Here is a 25,758-nt window from a genome sequence, read left to right as displayed (position 1 = left end):
CTTAACCTTTTTAAAAATATGCTTAATGTAAACTCCAAAAGGGTTCTAAACTTAGTTTATCATCACAGACTAGGCTACGGTATCATAGATATTCCAGTTTAGACAAAGTGCTGAGGTTCCACAAAATGATAATGCCCAGAATTCAGTGAAGTAGAAATAGAAGATGAAAATAGAATGGAACAGAAGATGAAAATTAGGCTATTCAACCCAGCATTGTATTTTCTATAGTGGCCAACCACGTGCCTAACAAGCAAAAATCATAAAGACCACAAATTCTCTCCCATTTTATTACGCAGTAACTAGAAGCAGAATATAGTCATCAGAACCAGTAGCCACATCTTCCATGAATCAAATTTCTCAGCCAGCCTAAGAAGAACCATACTGGATCAGTCCAAAGGCCACCAGACCAAAGGTGTACCATGATAGCTAAAGCAGGGTAAGTACAGAGAACAGATGCTTGTATGCTCACAAAAATGGATGCTTATTATTAATCTGGATCTGTTATGGGACTCCCTTGTTGTTGAACAAAGTATAATTAAAGAACTGGCTACATTCTTGCTGATAAAGTATATAGCATTAATCACACTCTTCTGAACCAATTAAAACATTTGTAGTGTTTTATGATTTGTGTTGGTGCACATCTTGACATATATCAGGGATGGGGAACCTGTGGCTCTGCAGATGTTGTTGAACTCCAGCTCCTATCTGCCTCAACCAGCATGGTCAAGAATTATAGGAGCTATTCGGGCAACATCTGAAGGGCTACAGGTTCCTCACCCCTGACTAGAGCATGGAATGACTGAGTTCAGTTTAACAAGGTTCACTGAATCCATTGAAAAACTTCAAAACTACCCCAGAAAGTAGGTTCCACAATTGCCAGGTGAACGGAACTTGAATTAAAATCATGGGGGCAGAACGATTTCTAATTCATCTTCAACTTCATTCTCTTACGGGTGTTTGTTATGCTTTTGACTTGTATTTGGGCCTTGAAGCTTAAATATAATAATTGTTAGAAAAAAATAAATTCACCTTTCCCTGTGTGTTTTGGTGTTTTCTTTGTCTTAAGTATATTTTATACTCCTACAAGGCAGCTTGTTGTATTTGGAATGCAAAAAATATTTTGCTGAAAGGCTGAACTTGAACTGAACAAACTTTCCGAGCTCTGCCCTGACATACAAGTCTGTCAGCAACAAATCCATTATTAGCCCTTTTTAAAAAATGGCAGACTCTAAAGTACTCCCAAAACACACACACACACACACACACACACACACTTATAACTTGCTTTTGAAATTTGGGAAGAGAAGAGGAATTAGCATAGCTACATTTTAGGATTGGGGTAAGAAAAAACTAATAGAGGCAGCCCTATTTCTGGTCTTACTGTTAAAAGCACATAAAAGGAATGTGTGAACTATTTATAGCTTTGTTCACAGGTCACAATCAAACAAATCAAGAGAAAAGGATCGAATGATTCTGTCACTTTTTAGTACTTAACATTTGGGACTTCACTTACAGTATGAATCTGACCTAACATGCGTTTAATCATCTCCAATGTTAATAAAAATAGGAGAAAATCCATGTTGTGAGATGGCAGGATGAGAGCAATCATGCTTAATACAGGAGTCGTGTGTGCAGGATCTTGTTTTAGGGCACAAGATGGACTTAATGATCTCTAGGACCTTTTCCAGGACTGTGAATCATAGCATTCAAAAAGATGAGTAAAATTGGAGTTCTTTTCAGTCTTTCGGGTGCACTGTTATGTTACTTCCCATCAACAAGGCTGCCAGTAACCGACAGGCTTTTATTGTTGTGAATCTGCATGTAGGGCACCCTTATCCTACAATATAACTGTTGCCAATAGACGATCATTGTGGGGAAGAGGTGTTGGGGATTTTCTTGGCTTCAAGCTATGAGCCTCCCCAACCCAGGCAGCCAGTGGAAGCACTTCAGGAAGTAGTGCAAGTGCTGCTGCTCTTATGCCAAAGAGGGAGCTCTGCCTGTAGGATGACACATTTCTGGAGAGGACTGTTGGTGTAGATCAGGGGTCAGAAGACTTTTTCAGCAGGGGGCTGGTCCACTGTCCCTCAGACCTTGTGGGGGGCTGGACTATATCTTGAAGGAAAAAATGAACGAATTCCTATGCCCCACAAATAAGCCAGAGATGCATTTTAAATAAAAGGACACATTCTACTCATGTAAAAACAACAGGCAGGCCCTACAAATAACCCAGAGATGCATTTTAAATAAAGGGACACATTCTACTCATGTAAAAACACGCTGATTCCTGGACCGTCCGCAGGCCGGATAGAGAAGGCGTTTGGGCCAGATCCAGTCCCCGGGCCTTAGTTTGCCTACCCATGGTGTAGATGTTCTGGAGCAGAAGAGAACAGAACTGGATGTGTTAGGGACATGATCCACCAGACCCAAAACCCTTTGTTCCCCTGACATACCTGCAGAACTCTATGTCAGGGGAGGTGTAGGTAATGGGAGAGAAGAGGAAGCAGCTGTATTCTCCATTTCTCATTCTGGATGGTGGGCAGAAATGCAAGGTACAGTCATGGGGAAATGAAAGTACACCTTCTTTGAATCCCATTGTTTTACATACCGTATTGGCCTGAATATAAGCTGCACTCCCCCCCCCCCCAATTCCTACTGTGAAATTTACAGTGTGGCTTATATCCGCGACCTTACAACACGAGGGATGTCAGGGGTGTGGGACAATGGCGCCTGTCCCAACTGCGGCTCCCAAGCCTCCCCCTGAGCCACCGGCTAATTTGCGGGTATGGCTTATATTCGGGCCAATATGGTAACAGTCACCTACTCCTTAGAATCAGGCATAGGCAAACTCGGCCCTCCAGATGTTTTACGACTACAATTCCCATCATCCCTGACCACTGGTCCTGTTAGCTAGGGATGATGGGAGTTGTGGTCCCAAAACATCTGGAGGGCCAAGTTTGCCTATGCCTGGCCTAAAAGGTCTTGAAATTAGGTAAATACAATCTCAGATGAACAGCAACATGACATATTACACTGTGTCATGGTTTATTTAACAAAACAAGAGAGCCAAAAATGGAGAAGCCATGTGTGAAAAACTAAGTACACCCTTACTGCTTGGCTATCATATCCAGTTACAGCTCCATGGTCTCCGCTGCCTGATAAGCCTGACTCATGCAAAATGGTGCCTAACTCTCCAGAATGGGCTTAGCAACTGACAGGGGAAACTAAGCAAGGGCTCAGCTCCCTAACACATTATAGAGCCACCACTGCTCATGAATGAAGTGTGAGGGAGAGGCTAGCAGCTGCCCCAACCTGGTGGGTTCTGGCAAATGGTTTGGTATCATCCAGGCCTGAAAGCAACACTGTAGTTTGTGGAAGATGTGTAACCTCCAAACTGAGCCTATGGAGTTTCGTCCATATTTTTAACTTTGGAAAGTAAGTGTCTATGTAAGTGTGTGTGTGTGTGTGTGTGTGTGTGTGTGTGTGTTTTATTCCTGCCATCTAACTTTAATACACATTCAATCACAAGTACACACTTATATTTATTAGACAGCAACATTTCAGTACATTCTTTGCCATCCAACTCCTGGATAATAAAGCCATTTGATCATTTGCTGACATAAAAGTTGCAGCACGTTCTCTGGTTGAAACAGATCATTACAAAGCTGGCAAATGGGGTAAGTAAAACCGAGAGGTCTGTTGGTGAATATAGATGACAACCACGATATGCATGTCGCCACCTGGTAAGTCAATAAACTGGAGAATTTTACCACATTTCTGTAGTTAATTAGAAACACGGGGAAGCAGGAAAATTCTCCTCATTGTTTGATAGGATAATTGGCTTGCCAAACACATGTGCTGTGGTAAATTACCATATAAAAAATTGCAATTGGCATATTTTCAAGACAAACCCCCAACTATGAAAGCTTCTGTTAGGCATTCTTTCTGGCAATGAAAGGCTGGCAATCTTTTTAACCTCTGGAGTCTGGATTCAAGAGACACAATTCACACAAATGGACCAACATAGTTACTTGTCGGCAACTAAAATACAGTAGCACATTGAGAAGAAAAAGCAATTATCAGGATTGATACTGTTTCCTTTTCCTAACGCGATTACATTTCAGAGTTGCCTTATGTCTTCACCATTGTGGAAGAAGAAGCTTGAAAGCAGGTGAGCTGCAACTGCATGCTACTCTTGAATATATTCAGCAGCTCTTCTAGCAACCTGTTCGAAAGGAAAATGCTTTTAAGGTTTTGACTGGCTTGCGCAGTATTTTGGTCATGAACAGAACCAACAAACGTCATACACAGGGGGAATTAAGGCAGAAATAGAAATACATTGTGCCACAAATTGCTGCCCTTGGGCTCCTTTGGAGTATGAGGTATAAATTTAATAGTAAATAATGCATTGCATTGCATACACATGTGAAACAATCTTATATATGCCTAATTTGCTATGCATGCTTACTAGGAGTGCTAGTTTAGTTTCATGGGACACACACAAAGTTTTATCGGTGGGGGAAGACTCATAGCAAGGTTCAACGACCTGTTTTCTGATGTGTTCACAATAAAATGGAACAACCCCCCCCCCCCGTAGTATAATCCATGGTTTGAAACTTGGGCAAAATGGCTGCTTCTTTCGGGTTCTTAAGTAGTGTCCTTGATTCTTACACTGAAGTGAATCACAATGAGTGGTGCAGACCCTGTGTCCTCCAGATATTGTTGGACTCCAACTCCTATCAGCCCTAGGCAGCATAAGTTGATGGTCATGGATGATGGGAACTGTGGTCCATTTGGAATGCCACATATTCCCCATTCCTGTCATAAAACTTATGTCTCATTTTGCAGGCTCACAGATCTTTTTAGCATGTGTGTGTGTGTGTGTGTGTGTGTGTGTTTGAAGTTGCAACAGCTTGGGGAAATTCAGACAGACAATGGGATTAGCCTACATAACCTCACTGTGTGGCAAAACCAGAAACCGAAACCCTGTTGTTTGGGCTCCTTTCTCTTTGATTGCAATGTTTACTCATTAGTTAAATCAAAGATTCAATAAACATTCTCATATTGCCAGATACCTATGATAAAGCCAAGCCTTTAGGTGGCAAGCATAATTTGTGTGTGTGTGTGTGTGAACATGCAGACTTGTGTGTGCATTTTTTAAAGGATCAGTAAAACCCTCAAAACTCTAGGAAAGAAAAGGGAAGAAACCACATAATTTTGTATTAAAAAAAAATGTTGAGCTAGTCGTTAGGCAGCCACCACCAATTTCCTTTTGAAAAAAACACAGCATTTAATAGCGGCAGTAAATTCCACAGCTGTATAATCTGTGCCAGGGCCAGCAAGGAAAAGACATAAACATGTCAGTATCTACTTCCTCAATAACACCCTGCAGGAACAGGTACTAGCAGGGCAGCCACACACAGGCAAATACTTAATAAGTCAATATTAAATATAATATGTCACTGGCAACACGAACAGGTCTAAATCATTCCATAAATGTGAATTCATTACAAGAAGTGTGCAGCGAGCTTGCAGATGCAACAGCAGTGTATGAGGGCAAATAATAAGGAAGAGGGAATATAACCCTTAAGTCTGCCAGCTGCGTTCTGGAAGAAACTCAAGCGTTTTTGTATGCCAATTGCTGCTCGAAGTTCAGCACTGAAGCTGCTGGAGGCAAACCAAATCCCAAAGTTACATCTGGAAATGTAAGTGTGTTGACCTCCCAGCATCTAAAAGGAAACTTCCCTCTTGGCATCACTTAGGCGCAACGGGAAAATTAAAAAAAGATATGGTCTTTTTGGTGGCAGTTTGGTTAAGTGGACAGGGTGTCGCGTTCGGATGTGGGAAGGACAAGATCATATTCCTGATACTGCATGTGTGGTGCTGAACTAAATTAGCAGGTCAGGAGGGGCAGACATTAGGCCTGAGGCCCAAATGTAGCTCTCCAGGCCTCCAGTTTTCCCACCTCTGCCTCTGACTAAGTTGCCCCACAGAGTGCGTTCAAAGACAAACAGCATCATGATGATACTGAATGTGTGTGCAGAAAAGAGTTGTAAGAGAGACACCAGCACTTTAACCACCAGCAAGGTGGTTACTTCTTGGACTAACCTTATGAAATATCAATTATCATCATGGAACATTTTAACCACCATACTGTTCATAAAACACATTTTCTAACTTATAAACTTACTTTTTGTCTCCACCACTTGACAGCTGTGGCAAGGCTTCCAAAGCTTGCTTAAAGCTTGAGCTGTAACATTAAAACACATACTGATTGTATCCAAGAACTACAATGACCTTTTTATTCCTATATCCATGCTTTAAGCATAGACTCGTTTTTCGATTATGCAGGTTGTATAGTTATGCATTTCCACAATACAGACATTTACCCTCTAAAATTAACATCACAATAGAATGCCTCAATTTACAACACTTTCCAGCATGTTGCTAGCATTCAGTGCACACGTACAAATGCACACGTGTGTGGGCATGCATGCAACTGCATTTCGCTCCATGAAAAGAAGCTTAAAACTTTAGCCGTTTCCCGCTCCCTGTTCCATTTGTTATTTTGATTATGAAGCCTTTTCTCGATTTGCTTTGAAAACTAGCTGGTCTCTATGAATTCCTCCACATCTAATCCTTTTAATAAATGACAGATTATTATTATTTTAATAACATGAAGGGGTCCTTCACAGAAAGAACCAGGAAGGTGATATGTTAAGGCTCCTGCTTTCATGGGAGAGAGGAGTTCTTAACAGTTGCACCCAACTGGTCAAAACAAATGAACGCACAGGCTCTCTCATTCCTGTCGTTGATGGATGTGTGGGAAAGGGAGCCTAATAGGAACCATACTGCCGACTGTTTCAGCTAACGCCAAGTAATTTTTAATCTCTGCTAGACATTTGTAGAGCAGGGTAAAAGGTAACACACTTTCAAAATTATACAAAACTCAACGACGAACAGTCTATGTGCGTTGCTTGAAACTATAGCCCTTAGCACAGTGTAATTTGTGGTTCTGCTGCAGAAGAGGAGCAGCTGCCCAGAGAAGAAACTTCAATTCCAGGAACTCTAGCTAACCAGCAAGACCTCACAATTGGTTCAAAATTGCAGTTCTCATTGCTTTGCTAATGTGTGGTAGCAATCAACGGAAAAAGAAAAGAAAAGAAGGAATGATAGAGCTCAGCTAGAGCCTAACTCCTCTTGACTGGGGGCATCTGTGTAATCTCTAAATGAACAGGAAGACTGATTGGGGATCCCTTGGTTGGGAGTTCTCAAAAATCTTGCCTAGTGAGAGTGGCTCATGTGGCCAGGGGGAGCCTCTCCCCAAGGGTGATGTCATTGCTTCAAGAAGCTTGTCTGCTACCCAAGAAAGAGGCTCAATCCTTGTCGTCAGACTATGCTACTCAGGAGGTGAGAATACAACAGCATAGGCTCCTTTTACCTTTGTGCACATTTGCTGAACCTCTTGCTTTTGTACTTACTTGCTTTCAGATGTAAGGAACACAGCCACTGCATCTCTCAGTGCACAGATTTCAAGCCGGGCCTGGAGGACATAAATGTTCAAAAGTAAAGCAAGTGTGTATTTATAGATTCAGAATCTGATTTCACAAGGTTTGGCTGCATAAGCAAAACAAAGCTGCTGCTGGTGCAGCAGCAGGAGGAGGCAAAAATGTTAAGAGCACTTGACCGAAAATTTGTTTCCTGTGCTGGAAACATCAGTCCCGAAACAGCTGTAAAGCCAACAGGAGATCTGGGAAGTTCTGGAAACGAATTAAACAAAATCTGACTATCAGGAAAAGTTTGCAAATATAGTTTCTTAAAGTCCCCTACCCCCGCCCTGTAAATGTAAAGTAAAAGTCCTGGAAAGTGCTTGCATTTATTCTTACCAGGGAGGTTCTGGCCTCTTAATATACAGTGCCACCAAAGAGGAAGGAAGTGCAAAAGGGCGAAGTCTGTCAATATGCATCTTGTTCTCTCCCCCCCCCCTTTTCTGGCTGCTCAACAGTAGCAACAACAAAAGGCTCCCCTCTACCCCTTCACGTGCTTTACATTCAGTGATTTTAAGATGTTCATTTATGTCAGCCTTCTTCATCCTCCAGATGCTTCTGGACTACAACTCCCATCATCACTGACCATCACTGGCCAGAACTAATGAATGTTATAGTCCAGCACATCAGAAGAGCACTAGGTTGGGGAAGGAAGAAGGGATAAATGGCCTTATATATCTATAGTAATAGTCTATATAGCCCTGCTACTGATCTTGCAAAAGAACATTTTTTTAAAAACCTACCCTCTTCCTTTGCCCCTTTATCTGATAGCATGAAAAGCAAAATTATGCTGAAGCAGAAAAGAGAAGGCATGCCTGATTGCTGCAGGGGGAGGATTCTTTTTACTGCTGAGGAACGCATTGCTTTGAGGGCTACATGCCAGTGGTGGGCGGGGCCAGAGTCATAAGTGGGTGGGGTCTTGCATAGTCCTTTTTTCATATCCAAACCATGTGTAATGTAATTACAAAAGGTGACAAACTGTGGTGCGCTTAAGTGCTTACTGTTAAACTAAAAGTATCAGCAAATACCGCACTGCTATATTCTTCCAGCTCTAGTTCTATTGAAGCCCATGAAGTAAGAAGGAGGTTGGCTTCACATCTTCTCTGCAAATTGCAATATGCTATTAAAAATGTTTAAATTCCTAACTTTCTTGGGATGTTAGCGAATCAAGAAAACTGAGAAAACTGAGCTCTGGCTAAATGAATCCAAATTGTTAGAGAGCAAAATTTGATCATAGAAAGAGTTGTCTCCCCAGGCAGTATGACATAGTTTGATACACTTAGAAAAGCAATAATTTGCAGGTCATAATGCAATAACTCTGTGTGGGTGTCAGACACACCGATACCTCTTCAGAAATGAATCGACAGCACCTTTCCATCCTGGAGACTACATTTGATCATTTTTGCATTGACTGGCTCGTTGCAGGCTTCTAAGACATATCTGTCTATTTACATGTACTGCAAATGTGCATTCATTTAATAGCAGTTTAACTGTCATAGCTACCCCAAAATAATTTTTGGAATTCCCAACTGGTGAGGATGCGGAGATGTCTAGGTGAGATCCCTGTATCTGTGCAGGGATTGAAGGCTGCCCACACCTTCTCAAACTCCTGAACTTTCCACATAGCAAGAAAAGGTCTTAAAGGAGTGTTGTGTGTTCAGCTGCACACTGTTAGCCAGTGGTATGTGGTTGCAAACCCTCATCAAGAAGGGGTTCTGATAGTGAAAAGGACTGTAACCATGTTCAGCAAAATGCACTTACAATAGGGCTGCCATATTCCAAGAAGTAAAAACCCAGACACAAAAATCCTGACATTTTGCCGATTTCCTGAAATCCCCCCAGATGCTAATTCCGTCATTGGAATCCCAGACATGTCCGGGGAAATCCGGACGTATGGCAACCCCAACTTACAACCTCCTTCTGAACTTCTTGCTCAATGCAGGTTGGTGGTAGAGGAAGTGCCCCCTCCATGGATACAATATACAAACATCTGAACAGGACAACTGTGTTAAAAAAGCTACATTCCCCCCCCCCCTGCCTGCACTCATAGAATTCAGTTACCTGCAAAGCACCATTTCTGCTGAAGGATGAAACACACTGCATTAGCCTGCTGAGTTCTTCGGCGACTGCTTCGACAATCCTCGACAGCACTCGGGGTACGAGCTCTTTAGAGATGGCAAATACCTGCAGGTTTCAAATTAAAATAATACAACTGAAGGCTCAAAAAGCTGGAATTGCTTTTTCCCTCCAAAAGCCTTGTCAGCATTAAGACCTTTTCTCCCGTCTAAAGGTGCGCCCATGTTTGGATGGGACTCAATTGCACAGCGGCAAATGTGTGTTGCACGATTATAACTGCTTGGGAGGGGAGGTCTTGTGCAACAAACCAACTTCCCCAAAACTTTTTTTTTTGCTGTAAGGAAAGTGATGGAGAAATGCCCTGGAAAGTGTGGGATTAACTCTTGCTTTGACACCGCACCATCCAACCTCTGCACAAACAAATCAGAAGGGAATGCTTGTTAAATTGCCATCGGCATCTGGTCTCCCTGCAAACAAGCTGGGATAAATGCTTCATGTAGAAGCCGCCTAATACCTGCCGACCGTCAGCTGAATAACAGTGCCCCCTCATAATTAAGATCTCATTTATTCTTGTTTTAATTGTGCCGAATCCCTGCCAACCGTAAGTGATCAGAAATAGGTATTTTAAAAAGTAAAGTAAGTGAGCACTTGCAATGACCAGTGTCATGCCAGCCTCAAAAAGGAGTGCTTCTATTCTATCCAGATCAGGTCTTCTTCTTCTTCTGCCTCTCTTTAAAATATGGTTGAAGTGCTATTGGCAAAGCCCACCAAAGGCCAGGGCCTGCTCACAAGTCACAAACTGAATACAGTGGTGCCCCGCTAGATGAAAATAATTCGTTCTGCGAAAATTTTTGTCTAGCGGGTTTTTCGTCTAGCGAAGCGGCAATGCAAGCTGCGCTTTTGCTAGACACAAAAAAAAGACGAAAAATTTTCGTCTTGTGAGGCAGCCCCATAGACTTTTTCGTCTTGCGGGGCTGCCTTCCGCTAGACGAATGCCTTCGTCTAGCGAGTTTTTCATCTAGCGGGGCATCACTGTACCAACAGAGCATAGTCCAGGCTAATATTTCTTTGGAGCAATTTTCTGGCACTGAAAAAGGCCTGCCTTTCTTGAACCTCCAGTTCCACTGGTATGTTTTGGTTTAAACACATCGACACTCATCATAGATACGTCTGAAATAGTCTTACCTCGGCATGCACAGCAATGATGTGAACTAAGGCTTCCTTCAGATAGTTCCTGACACCTGTAATTAAAAACAAAACAAAAACAACAACAAAACAGTTGGTGATTTCATTCTGTTATGCTGAAATATCACTTGACATGATTATCCATGCCATGCAGGCCTCTATATCCTGTAACAGGTATCATTGACTACGATACCAGCATATAGAAAATGAAAACTTCTCCCAACCACACCACTATAATCTATTTCCTTTTTGAAAGTGAAATGGAGAAAGGCACATTTCCTTACACAAAAGGTTAAAGAAGCCAGAAGTTCCTAGTCTCGTCTGGCATCCCTTGTTCCCTCCTCTTCAAAATAGCATCAAGGGGTGTGGTTTTTTTGGTTGTTCTTTCAAATACTATTCAATAAAAGGCAGCTGTCAACTGCGATTGTCTTATTAAATACCGTAGATCTTGCTATTATTAAAGAGAAATATGAGCTTGGAAAACAGGATTGCAGAAATCACTGGCAATAACAACAATCTCATTTCTATGCTGGTGGCTTCAAATGTAACTCATGACAAGGGTTGAGCAGACAACTGCGATCAAACAGCCCCAAAAGCTTGTTGCACTAAGCACAGTGAAATCAAGCTAAAAACAAAGTACATGAAATTTTCAGCATTTATTTCAACAGAACCAATATTTTACTTGTTACCAATAAATAAAGAAAAAGTCTAACAAGCTTATAAACCACTTTGAGCTTTCCAAATACAGGTAATCCATTTTATAAGTAAATAAAATATTGAAACAGACGGGACGTTTCAACAGGAAGAGTGTGTGTTAACATAGCAAATATATTTATACATATTTGCTTATACAGTACGTACATATATTTCTGTCGCTCTGTTGTGAATATTTTAAAGAGTTTGGTGAAATGCATTGAGAGCACATGGGTTTGTTTAGCATTCAAATGGTTCTTTACAATGGAGGGAGATAAGCCGAGTTTAGAATGAGAAAAATAAAACGTGCCACAATTAACGTCAGTGATGGTTTATAAATAGAACGGAAATATATTATTCTGGGGAAAGCAGAAACTAAGATGAAATGTGAATCAGTTAGTCTTAATTACAGTCATATGACCTGTTCAAATACAAAGCACAATTGACAAGGAAGAGAAGCAAGAATATTGTACTATTTGTTCCATTTAGGTAACACAGTCAACTAGCTGAGCTAGACATGCACTAAGTAATATATAGGACCTTGTCTGATAAACATTTCACAACCAGTCTTTCATCTGGGTGTCCCAGTAAACTAAATCAAAATAAAAAAGATGAATTGTATTTTTAAAAGTCAAAATCACTGGTGCAACAATGGTTGGAGCCACACCCTGAGGGACCCCTACTGACCACCCAAAGAGCAGTAGAAAACAGCAGGCCTGTCTTCAAGAGCCGGCCTGGTACAAGCATGCTGCACCCAATGGGTCTGATGCCAAGCTCAGGCAGCATCCTTTCTGCCTTCTTATTTTTAAAAGCATTGTATATGCTAGAGGCTCCTGACTGGCCAAACACATAGTTACAGGTGCTCATTATACAGTATTATCTCTAACTGCAACAAAACCATGCTTATTCCCACCTATTGTTTAACCATAGTAAAGCAAACCCCAATGTATTCCTGTAGGCACAATGGTACAATACTATGATCTAAGCGAAGTCTGGAAGACCATTTTGTACTGATAAAGAACTAAGAAAGGTGTAAAAATCTGAAACAGGCTCCACAGAACAGTTGTAGGGACAAAATCACATTGCAAAAAAGGCTGCCTAATGTAAGATGGATGTTTTATTATTTGAAGTGAGTGCCTGGTTAGGGCACAGAGAAGGAATGTTCTCTAAAGTTTTGTGTTCTTCACTGTGCTCTAAGGTATCAGAAATGGGTTATTGGGTGAGACGGATTTTTGTTAGAAGGTTAATTAAAGTTTCTCTTGCAGCCCCCACCCTAAGCACAGGACTATCGGAGGCAGTCTGGGAGTGTAAGAACTTTTCCTCTAATAATTCCAGCAAATTACCACCTTCAAATGCCAAAACACATTTAACAGAAAGCTGGGATGAATTCAAAGAGGGCATGAACTTCAAACACTATAACCCCCTCCATAGCCTCCAGAACAAAGAGCTCAAAGAACGGAGTTAAATGCTGCCAAGAGAACAGGAAAAGCAAGAATTCTTTTTCAACTCAATTTCCCTGTATGTTAAGCTCTTTGAGGTTTGCCCAGTCTGAAGATATGATGAGCAACGCTGGCTGAATTAGGAAGTGCAACCTGCACTTCCCTTTGACAAGAGATCTGTAGTTTACCCACACATCCAAGAGCAAAACCCCTCAAACCACTTTGAAAATTGAAATAGCACTGCTTGCCAATTTGCAAAAGCCTTATCTTTTATTCAAACACACTGAGTTATGGGTGCTTGAGGAGCAGAAGGGCTCGTTCTGCATTGACTGTCCTAGTATGGTTGGGAGCTGTGTGCTAGCACGTACAGCTTCTGAAGAGAAAAATAAAAACCTTCCCCAATTCTCCTTCAACTAGTCTCAGGTATAAACTCCTGAAGCCTGGTTCACTTTGTGGCCTTCTGTACCCAGTCCATAACATGAGTGTTACCATACCCTCCAACATTTCTCTGAGGAAAGTCTATGTCAAATTTGTGTGGTCCAAATCTGTCTCATATATACAGCTCATGAAATGCACATCATACATGTGGCAGGGTGATTTTTTTTTTAAGCACCACCCATACAACTGGAATACCACACTTCTGGGAGCACAAAGACCCCATGAGCTGGGATCCTGGGTTCTAAGCAGAAGTCCCTCCCAGAGCTGAAATGGAGGAGGAAAGTGAGAGGTATTTTTGTGGCATCACAGTACCTCGAGGTACTTCCTGTGGTGCATATTACTGTCACACTACTTCTCATGGCACTAAGAGCTCTAAAGCCATCTTGTCAATTTCATGTGATGGCTTACTTCTTACAGGTGGAGGCCTGCCAAATTTGATAAGATGTGTGAGGAATGCTGCACCAAGTATGGCCCCTAGGTATGGTCTTCAGGTGGAGTGTTTCTTTCCTTGCCATTTTCCCAGTTCAGTGAAGAGGAACAGTGATCACATTATGCTGTGAAAACGAGTCTTTCCAATCCCCCCCCCCCAAATAAAATAAGAAAATAAATGGAGGTGGAGGCAACACACCTTGAGGTGCAGTGAGGGTGCTATTTGCTCAGAGTAGACCCCACGGAGATGAACGAACATGACTAAGATCAAATTCACCAGATTTATTCTAAGTAAAACTTAGTTGAACACCACTCCCAATTAATGTGCAGGTCAGTGTAAAAACTTGTGATTATTGTCCTTTGTGACATGGATTTTTATCAAGTCTTCCTAACTGCCTTAAAAGAAAAGGAAGCCTTGTAAATCAAGTGGGGTTTTTTTGTCAGTCAGTGATGAACAAGGTATTTCTGATGAAGGTGCAAGTTATAAAAACCATAACCTTCTAAATGCAAAGACAGACATAGGCAGCCGATCTGATGTCATGGTATTTGATAGAACTATCCCCACCCACATGCCTTCTGACTCGTTTAGCAGAAGGTAGAACTCTTGAGTGGGAAATTCCCCAGGGACACACAAAATAGACTGCTGTATTCGCCTGAGTAGGAAAATGGATGAGACAGAGAGAGAAGGGGAGAAAAACACCTGATTCTTCACTAAGATACCACACTACTGGCTGGGCAGGTACCATAGCATTACATCATTAGAATCGTCTTGTAGGTTCAGGCTAACTATCCAGAACCCTTTTCTCAACCAGCCAGCCTCCTGATCCTCTGGAAAGCCACAAGCAAAAATGAACTATTCATATGCAGCTTTTAGCAAAATCAAATTAAATCCCAGCATTCGAAAGAACAGCCCTGCAGGATCAAATCAATGCCCACCTCACCCAGCATCCTGTTCCCAAAGTGGCCAAGGAGATGTCTACGGGAAGTCTGCGGGCAGGACCTGAGTACAACAGCATTCTCCTCTGCCGTGGGCAATGTATGGCTGTGCTGACTTTCTGGGTCTCCCAATCTGGCATTTATTCTTTGTAGACATTAGGGGCCATGGCCTGGGCTGACCCAGGGAACAACTGACCTGACCCAGATCTGGCCATAAATCAATTTGGGGTGCAGAGCTAATGCACAGATAGTTTTTTTTTAAGGGTGTTGTATTTAAAAAAATGATTTACTCCTGCTTGGTGCTGGCCTGTAGCCAGAAGGACTGCATGCTCTATGGCTTTGCAAGCATCTTCCTTGCGGAGGAATCCATGCAGTAATTCTACACTGACAATTGAAGAGGAACGGCAGGAGTTCTCTGAAATATATACAAAGACAAAGCAGCAGCTCTTTCTAAACCACACTGGGATGTGGTGGTAAGGGTGCGTGGGCTTCAACAAGGTCACATTTCCAGGGGCATTCAGTCTTGCCTGGTGGGGATTGAAGGCAGGATCTGCCCCAGGATTGTATCTTTCACTGCAATGCTAAGCAAAGGCAAAAGAGAATAGACTACTCCAAAGAACACTTGAAGGATGACCCTGATCATGTCAGTGACTGTGCAAGCATTCTAGCTTCAGCCAGCTGCTAGGAAACTGCAATGTGCAGGTCTTCCCTGTGCTTTCCTGCACAATGGGGACACAAAATAGCCATCACTAAACAGTTCCCCATGCCTGGAATGGACTGGGACACCCTTGCCAACCAATGCTGGATCAGCCAAGGATTAAGGAGGAAGTTGGAGAAATGCCTCTAAACATGCATTGAAAGAATGAAAGGATATTGAATGCTCAAGTGCACTTCAGCATTTAACATATAGGGTGCTGATTCAAATCCATAGTAATGATTGTGAGAACAGGGACCAAGCATGTTCCAATCAAGTAAAGAGCAAGAGCATGTGATTTTCTGAAGTGTCAACAATTTCAACTGGTACAGCCTCTGGAAGTCAAAGAGGAAGCACTTTGTCATATCTGAGGCTGTGATACTAACCTCACTGACGTCTTTGGCTGAAAGACTGCACTATAAAACCTTAAAAGGGTTTCTTTAAATTTATTGGAAAATGGAACAATCAAAACCGGGATTTTACGCATATGCCAATTATTTGTAAACTGGTGCCACATGAATAAAACTAATAATGGCAATGTAAGGCCACCGCCTTCCATACTTATGCTCACAGACCCTTGATTATAATTTTGTTCCTCTTCAAGAGAATAAACTTTCAAAGAGCAAAGGAAAGAAACAGATTGAGTGGCCATGTTTAGGTTGACCCTGACTGTAATTTAGAACCTCAACAACATGCAAAGAAGTCCAGAATGAAGAGGTTACAGTTTGCTTAAAACATTTACTGGAAGTGAATGGTGATCATCTGCATGAGGAAGGAAGTATTTTCTTCTATGAGCCATTTCCTGCTTTTAATGGAAACATTCCTCCACTGATCATAGCAGGATCTCAAGATGCTCTGCATCACTTTGCTTTGATATTGTAGTAGCTAGAAAAATAAAATGTGAACATGTAGGCCAGCTCTGGAAAGTCTTTGGAGGGACTACCCACCACTTTAATCACATTTCCTGTTTTTAACTCCTTAATTCTAACGCAGTTGTAACTTGACAAAAATAACTTGAAGAAAACAGTTGCTATAAATACCCCAGGGTTCTTTTTCTCTCTCCTTGCTTTGAGCTTTAAAAACAAGGGGATTTTCATTGCTTTCCTGCAAGCAGAAAGGCTCCTACATTGCACAAAAAAGGTACTGAGTTCCTGTAGAGATCCCAAACCCCCCAGCACCACCTGTCACGAAGTTTTGGATGGTCCTCTGAAAGGAAACGCAGGGAGAGCCAGTAAAAACCAACTCCCCACTTCTGCCAGCACAAGTCCTGTGGGAGGAATTCTACCCACACACGTAGGAAACCCAGCCAGATGGGCGGGGTATAAATAATAAATAATTATTATTATTGTAGGCCAGATCTGACACTCTGATTTTGTGAATGCAAACAACATTTCAAATAGCAGGAATTGCTTTCTCAAGTAGACACCCAAGTGCAAACCATATGAAAGATGCAGGTTGCTGGCTGGTTTAATCTGGGAATGGGTGCCATGCTCTTTTGAAGCAAGAAGAGCTGGAGGACCCATCTCTCTTGATACGCACCTCTATGGAAGATGCAAAGAGCTTAACTATGCCTCTTTCCCCCAATCTGGTGCCTCTATTCAATTTTTAAATGCTATCAGCAGTCTTCATTGGTTTGAAAGACACAAACTAAGTTACTTAAATATCTACTTTACAACACCACTCTATAAGCAGAGAGTTCTTATTCATAAACATATCAGTAATAGGTACATCTTAATTTAAACCCCCTTTTTTATTTAAAAAAAGGTGCCACCCACCAAAACAAAACAAAAAATAATGCTTTAGTGTTTGGGCATTTAATCCACTATTTCTTTTTATGAACATAAACCATCGACTGGGCGCAAGGTGTTATTTTCTTCAAAACGCCCCCATCACTATGATTTTATAAAAAATTATATGAAAATCTTCAACACACAAACTAGCTGAAAAGTGATAGGCGCTTATAAATCCATAAAGCTGTTAGCTGTTGCCATAATAATAACCTGTCATAGCTTTTACAAGATGAAATGACAGCAATTTTGCAAATGAAGAATGGGCTTAGAGATATGCAATGTTTATGAATTTAGATTGGTTGTCACTCAAACATTATGAATATTACTTTTTAGAAAAATAAGAAAATGAATCCATTGATCTGAAAAAGGACTTCATCTGGGGGGAAATGCCTGGAATGTGACGGAGATTACAGAAGCCTAATTCTCTCTGAAATACTTGTCTTCTCCTTGCATGGCCATAAAAATGTCAAAACCTTTGATGAGAGACAGAGGCTATAGTACATTGGGTTTGGGGCAAAAAATTTGGAAAATTTAATATAGGCAACCAAGTCAGAAGAGCTGGGTAACTGGGCAACCATTCTGTCCCTTTTATTGTGTTACGAGTTGTCTCTGAGAAATGAGAATCCTCAAGTAGCCTAGGTTTTCATCTGTTACATAACAACACCACCATTATCCACCCTTCACCCTAAGGTCCCAGAACAAGCTACAATTAAAACTGCAACACTAAAAACAGTTTAAAACAAATCACAATTGCAAAAGTAGGGCGGGTCTTACAAATATACATCTCAAGTGCCAAAGACCAGATTAAAGAGGTGTGTCTTCATCATTCACCTAAAACAGTATAGTGAAGTTGCCATACGCACTTCTGTAGGCAGTTCCAAAACTTAGGCACTGCCCCAGAGAATGCCCTCTCTGGCACTACAACCAACCTGAGCTTCTGAGGGTGGCAGAACTACCAGCAGGCCCCATCTGCTTATCTTAACACCCACCCACACCCCGAAGGGAATGTGGTGGTCTTTGGGGCCCGTCCAGTTTGCCCTGTCTTCACCTGGTCATTAAAGTAGCATCAGATGATCTACCAGTGTTCATTAAACAACTGCTTAATGCACCATTGTTCCTTGTTTAATGAATTGTAGTTTAGTTTTTTATGTTTATTTTTACATTCCTATATTCCATGGTGGAATACAAGTTTCATATTTATACAGTACAAAATATATCAAGCATTCATAAATGTTGCCAAATAAAATCATATTTGGTAGGAATATGCCAACCATGAGATCGTTTGGTCATATAAATCATGAACAGCCCCCAAACAGATGCAAAGCCTGAGGGGTCCGCATTGTCCCTGGTGGCACTTATCTTATGGGTAGGTTTTTCAGAGATGGCAACGAACATGGCTTTTTAAAATCTCAAGTCCAAAGAGTAACAAGAGGTCCTTCCATCCTTGAGAAATCACTACATGAGCAGCACTACCAGACATAGTGTCAATTGTTGATAAGTAAGATCAGAATTAGCACCATCAAAAATAGACAAAATAGTGGGGTAGGAGAGTTGGGAAAAAATTACCGTACTTTACCGTATATAAGACTAGGTTTCCCCCTAAAAAATAATGTTAAAAGGGGAGTAGTCTTATACATGGGGGCAATCTCCCCCCTCCCCCATTTTCTTAACTTTGAGTCCCCCAAATAAACGGGGGCAAATATGGTGCATTGGGCAACCAATATGCCCCTTTGGTTTCAGATAGTACATGGGTGGACTAGTCTAAAAAGCCTGGGACAAAATTTTTCACGGCCCTATAGCAGCTATGGTGGCTCATTTACCAGAAGCAATGCATTTAGTGTTAACTCTGGAAGTGTATACAGTTGTACCTTGGATCCCAAACGCCCTGGAACTTGGACGTTTTGGCTCCCGAATGCTTCAAATCCTGGAAGTGATTGTTCTGGTTTGCGAATGTTCTTTTAGAAGCCAAACGTCCTGCAGCCAATCAGAAGCCGCAATTTGGTTTTCGAACGTTTTGGAAGTCTAACGGATTTCCGGAACGGATTCTGTTTGACTTCTAAGGTATGACTGTACTTGGTTCTGACCAAACTAAGCCTCCAAGGAGTATACACTTTGAGGATACACTTTCTGAGTCAATGCTAAATACATTACTTCTGGTAAATGAGCCACCACAGCTGCTAGAGGATTGTGAAAATTTGTGTCTCGGGCTATTTATATTTGCCTACCCATGTACTGTCTGAAACCAAAGGGGCACATAAGTTGCTCAATGTGAAATATATTTGGCATTATTTTCAGCTCTCTTATCCCACTAAAAGATATAACTTGGGGTTCAAGGTTACCCGTTTGCCAATGATAATGCTAATTTCTGTTACAACCTGTTTCCAGAACATGTGTACACAGTTACATCTGCCAGTATGTTCCTTGTACCTTACAAGTCTGCTAGCATAAGGAGGAAATGGCTACTAAAATTTGTAGTGATCAGATCAGGGTTAAAAACCCGTGGTGGACCACTTTCAAATTAATCTCCCTAACGTTGGCAGACATAGACCCAAAGGGGCAAATGGACCAAGGAGTTCAAGCTGGCATGCCACACATGGTTCCTCGCCTCTCTTTTATTCTCACAACAACTCAGTGAAGCAGGTTAGGCCAGTCACTATCTCTCAGCCTAATGTCACCCAGTGAGGCTCCTAATTGACTGAACCCTGGTCTTCCCAGTACTAGCTCAAAACACAACACTACACTGGATGCTATGATTCAGAACAGACAGAAGGAAATACTTATTCATATAGGGCATAATTAAACTATGAGATTTCCTACCGCACCAGGTAGTGAGGGTCACCCAACTTAAGACAGCCTTAAAAGAGTATTGCAGGAATTTGTGGGGGGGATAAGATTCATCAATGGTTACTAGTCCAGGATCAGAGGAGGAGGCCTCTGAATGCTAGTTGCTCAGAAGCAATCGTTGGTGAGGGCTATTCCTCTCATGCCCTGGGGTTCTCATAGGCATCTTGCTGGCCACTGGGAGAAACTGGATGCTTCATTTGTTCCTTTGTAACAAAATCACTAAGACCAAATACATGCTACCGCTGTTGAACACTCAGGACTATTTATATTCTGGGGAGGGGGACCCAACACAAATGTTAAAAGATCAGTTACTGGTACAGGAGCAGAACTGGATTAATTAAAAACCAGCGGGTTTCTAAGTATTATATGCATAGAGATATTTCAAACACAGAATGAAGGCTTCGGACATCCCAAGATCTGAACCAACATGAATTAGGGATTTTTTTAAAAGGTGGACTTTTGTAAACCACTTTGGATTTCTGCAAACTGCCTACAGATTTGCTCACAATGGCATGGTATATACCTGTTGTGAAATTAAGTAATATAGATGCTGCCAAGGATACTGTTTGTGCTGATGAAATTGTGAATTCTATATGCACAATGTCAAACACTCTGCCGCTGCATGCAAAGTATACAGTGCAACAGACACATATATGAGTATATGTCAAATCTCTATTTACCGGGTACTCTTCTATCTCAGGAAAGCAATGGGATGATCATGGGAGCCAGGAATGCATGTAAGCAAATACATGTACATACTTGCTGCATAAGAGGCTGCACCACAAGCACAAATGGTGTGTGTGTATTTATGTATGTATGTGTGTGTGTGTGTGTGTGTGTGTACACACACACACACACACACACACACACGCCCAATAGATTGTCCCACACAGAAAGGACATATGTGGTGTGTGGGATCATAGAAATTCAAAGGAACTGCAATGACTCAATCTCAAGAGTGCACACATGTATTTCCAGTCCAAAGGGGATTGTCTGCATGGAATCACATGTGCAAGGAATCTCGGGGAAGAGAGAACTGCGCCATGGGAGTTTATGTGTGAACTGACCCTCTTGTTCTGTGTGCATTACTAGGTTCAGTTATTTACAGCACAATCCTAATCAGGTTTACCCAGGTTTACTATTGAATTAAATGAGGCTTACTCCCAGGTAAGTAGTATTAGGATTGCAGCTTCAGTTTTTGCAGTCAAATTGTAATACCCATCCTTGACCCAAGACTGTTGCATGCATTAAAGTCTGCACAAACATTGGCAGCCTATTAAGATCTCATTATGCATGTTCAAATATTATGCTTCCCGAAAAGAATGTCATCTCTCAATGTGTTTGAAGATTTTAATAGCGAGCCCAATGAGATGCAAACAATTAATGAAATGCCACAAGGTAATAAGACAAAACTGCAGTTTAGAAGGATTGAACTGGCATACTTTGATAAAAATGGGATACATTTACACACTATGTGCTACATGATTTCTAAGTGGCTTCCTATTTACTCCACTCAGAGGGAAACTACAAAACTTTCCTAATACACACCTTTAAATGTTTTTAGCAGTTCACGCTTCATTTTCTACTTCCAAAGAATCATCATCAAAATGAACCATAATCATATATACTTGGGAGAGTGGCAGAATGGAAAGTTATTTGTTTTTTTTAGTGTGAGCTATAGCACTCAGCTCAAAATTCAACATTTGGAACTTATCTAACCTTATGAATGAAGTAAAGAACTGGAAAGCTGAAGATTTTTCACAGTTCAAAGTTAGGGGTTTAATAATTCTGAATCACTCCAAGCTACAGAACAAGTCCAGAGCTCTAATCTCATCCAAACATTAATAAAATTGTGAAGTGTTTCATTAAATTGAAATTGCTAAGCAGAGTGTAGAGAATTTTTAAAATAATGAAATGTTTGCTATTACAATGGTCCTGCTATACTGGTTAATGGATCATTCGATCTCCCAATATTACAGCTTGGCTCCAGACTAAGGTTTACATTCAATTCACCAGCCAAGGTTTTTTTAAACCTAAAACTCCACCAAAAAAATTATGGATCGAAAAACATTATGCTGAAAGCTACTAAAGTCACGTGTTGGGGGAAAACCCCCCCAAACAAACCAAGTTCTTTTCCTGTTGCCCACCAATAAACTGTTTTCATAGTTTAACTTACTGGTGAACCCAACTCTGTAAACTGAAGAGTGCCTGAGAACACTCTGATGTAGTAAAGGAGTTCACTGCTATGATTGTGCTTCAATAAAAGATTCAAACAGTTCATTTTATTTCTTTATTTATGGAGGAAAACGTCAAGCTTAGCAGTAACTTCAAGGTAGCCCATCCAGGGGGGGAAAAGTAATTGCCTACAGGTAAATTGTTAATTTTATTTATTTGCATTTATATCTTACCTCTGCTTCCCAGAAGTCCAGGGTGCTATTGTCTCTGGACAATCAGGTTTTGCAGCTGTGCAATACCCCCCCCTCTGCTACAAAATGTTTTTGACTCAACATGCCTGAAGGTCTTCAGATTCTGTGCAGCGTAATCATCACACAAACTGGGAGGTGGGGAGGAGAAGAGCTGCATGGACTATTGTATTAGGTAAAAAGGTAAAGGTAAAGGACTCCTGGATGGTTAATTCCAGTCAAAGGCGACTATGGGGTTGTGGCACTCATCTTACTTTCAGGCCGAGGGCGCCGGCGTTTGTCCACAGACAGCTTTCCAGGTCATGTGGCCAGCATGACTAAATCGCTTCTGGCGCAGTGGGACACGGTGACGAGTGCCAGAGGGCATGGAAACGTCGTTTTCCTATCCACCACAGCAGTACCTATTTATCTACTTGCATTGACATGCTTTTGAACTGCTAGGTTGGCAGGAGCTGGGACAGAGCAATGGGAGATTCGAACTGCCAACCTTCTGATTGGCAAGCCCAAGAGGTTCTAACACACATGGTGAGCACAGACAAATAAAACTGAATCAAGTGGGGTGCAGAGAGCTAGCACACTTCTCGCTGCACTCCCTGCTCCTGCCCCAAGATGTTACATTCATTAACTTAGATTGCCTGAATGAAAAGGCTTTTATGATTGGAGCTTCCAATCATGGAAAAACTTGCAAACAAGTGTATTGAAGCAAACACACAAGTGTGCTTCAGACCTTGCCAATCAACACGACCATCACACACAATAGCTTTATTTTCATACCACTTTCAGCCCTGGGGAGGCGTGAGTACAACAACTATAATCCTTATCTTGTCTGTCTAGTGAATCAAGTGAAGGATTTACTATTGTTCCCTTCAAACCATGTTCTGTTGCAGTTTTGTTAAAACAGCTTCAAATGCTTGTTAACACAAGAATCATTATTCTATCTGGCAGGGTGGAAAGCAATGAGAAAATATTTGGGCCAAGATCGCACAAGGGAAGTCTATGATAGTGGATCTTACCCGTACGTTTTATCCTTTTCATCCCATACCACCCTTTTGAATTATATACCCAAAACATGGAATCTAACAAAGGGACAATATGAATGGACTCTCTGTGTCCTTCCTATGGCAAAAAGACTGTTATTGATGAACTGGAAGATATGTACAAACTCGCTACACATGAACAAGTTGCATACAAACACAGACTTGCCATGGACAAATTTAACAATATTTGGAATTCATTTTTATAAATACCATATTAGGTTAAGGTCTGGTTAGTTACAGTAACTATTCCCCCTCTTTTTTGGGTAATGTACACAATATTTTTTTCCCTGTTTTGTTTTCTTCGTGGGTACTATTTCTTGTTTCTTCTTCTTTTTGTGTCTTTTCTTACCCCGTGCACTTTTAATTTTGTACTTTTTGTTTTTCCAATAAAGAATATAAAATAAAATAAAATAAAAACCATGGTGAAGTGTTTAGTCAATACCTGGAAGGTAATTGTACATCCCTGGGCCCATGCAACTGCCTGTTAATAAAAGCAAGGGTTATATATTTACACAACATTTTAAATCTTAAATAGAAGGGTTTAAACAACCAGTATTATATTAGCACACATAATGAAAGAAGGAACATAAGTTCCAAATAAACGTGACCTCAAAATGAAAAAATATTATATTCTGTCTTCTTTTCTTACTCATCATCTCTCAATTTTTTTTGCGTTATGGTGGTTAAGCCTATTATATTTTTTTGTGTGCAGGGGACTGCCATAAGACCAAAATTCCATTGTCTTTGCCCACTATTGACCCTGGATATTGAGAAACTGTTGAGATGGCAGTGCAGTGGAGCTTGGTTGGGGAGAAAGCAATGCCCCCTGCACTACAAGTAAGTTCATACGATTTGTGAGACTTCATAGGTACACAGTAAAGCATTGTGTTCCTTTCTGTGGGTGCTAGGGCTGCTTGGCCCCATGCCATTAGCAAGCTGCACTTGCACTGGTATAGTTACGCCACTGCTCTGTGCACCCCTGAGCCACCAGGACTCATACTAACTGGCTGGCCCTAAGCAGAATCAGTGCCAAGTGGATCTGAGCAGAATGACTCGTTCCTAGGTTCCTCCTCACCTACAACCGTTTCAACCATTTATGGTTCTGTCTCTCTTGTGGATACAGCACCAAACACATGTGGCCTTGGGCAAGTCACCAGTTATCATGTTGTTCTCAGTCTGTAAAATGAAAATTATAATGGCATCCCACATACATAGGGTTGCTGGAATGGTAAAACGCGTACAAATTTTAAGTTGCTTTTAAAGTGTTTCCCTCTTGTTGTGATTTCTGATGCTCACCCTCGCTTTCTCTGCTGCTACATTCCCTTGCCCCCATCCCAGCCTCTCTCCATTGCGTGACTTTTTCAGTCCTTTGCCCCCTGCCTCCTGTCTGGATTGCCCCCCCTCCTTCCCCGGACCCTCTTCCTTTCCTTCCCTCTCTTTCCTTCTGCCAGGATCCATCTTCCTCTTCCATTCTCTGCCTTTCTCTGCTTTCCAGACTCCTCCCTCTCTCTTAGGGCTTCCATAGAGCTTTGGAAAAGCAGTGCCAGGGTTGCGGAAGTATCCAAGAGCCCTTACACTGCCTTCTCAAAATCAGGCAGGCTTTGGGAAGGTGGCAGGGTCCACCCACCCTCAAAAAAAGAAAAAAAAAGAAAGAAGAAAAGAAAGAAACCCTCAACAACTCTGTCAGGATTTTTACTTTTATAAATATGGCAACTTTACACAATTCTATATTTACAGGATTAAATCCTCCTCTCCTGTCCACTGAAATCTTATCAGTGGAAAGGTGCAAAGGGTACCCTTTTAAGAATGAGATTTGGTGGGAATGAAAGCGCAAATGCGCAGTAAACCCAATTTAAATGACAGGTACAGGAGTTGTAAAGTTAAGGGTACCCTGTTGTGTCAAGTTTCTAAAAAAAAGTGTTGGCTTAGTAACTGGCAGGCACTAAACCATCCATCTTGCCATCCCTTGCCTAGCATCTCTGGGTATGTTGCCTGTCAGAGCAAAAACACATATTATTCAAGGACAACTGCAATGCGTTCTACATGGGGCTACCTTATAGAAATTAACTTAGAAACTACAATTAATCCAGAATGCAGCTGGTAGACTGATAACTGGGAGTGACTGCCGGGACCACATAACACTAGTCCTAAAAGATCTACATTGGCTTCCAGTATGTTTCCAGGCACAATTCAAAATGTTGGTGTTGGGTTTTTTCCTGTATTATTGTTG

At 41.4% G+C, this 25,758-nt stretch overlaps 1 protein-coding gene across 1 annotated transcript in view; it reads right to left on the bottom strand.

Moving 5' to 3' along the window:
• Window positions 1-3,519: 3,519 nt before the first annotated feature.
• The window catches only part of EXOC2 (exocyst complex component 2), an 80,446-nt gene continuing 58,207 nt past the window's right edge, over window positions 3,520-25,758 (bottom strand). Inside the window, exons 24-28 of the mRNA XM_033154468.1 lie at window positions 10,806-10,861; window positions 9,606-9,728; window positions 7,479-7,540; window positions 6,188-6,247; window positions 3,520-4,222 (exon numbers count right to left, since the gene is read on the bottom strand). Coding sequence (XP_033010359.1) covers window positions 4,129-4,222; window positions 6,188-6,247; window positions 7,479-7,540; window positions 9,606-9,728; window positions 10,806-10,861 — 395 coding nt within the window. The 3' untranslated portion in view covers window positions 3,520-4,128. The remainder of the gene's footprint in view (window positions 4,223-6,187; window positions 6,248-7,478; window positions 7,541-9,605; window positions 9,729-10,805; window positions 10,862-25,758) is intronic.

The sequence above is a fragment of the Lacerta agilis genome, chromosome 7, assembly GCF_009819535.1.
Source record: "Lacerta agilis isolate rLacAgi1 chromosome 7, rLacAgi1.pri, whole genome shotgun sequence".
In the NCBI taxonomy this organism is placed as follows: domain Eukaryota; kingdom Metazoa; phylum Chordata; class Lepidosauria; order Squamata; family Lacertidae; genus Lacerta; species Lacerta agilis.
This window is presented reverse-complemented; position numbering and strand designations above follow the sequence as displayed.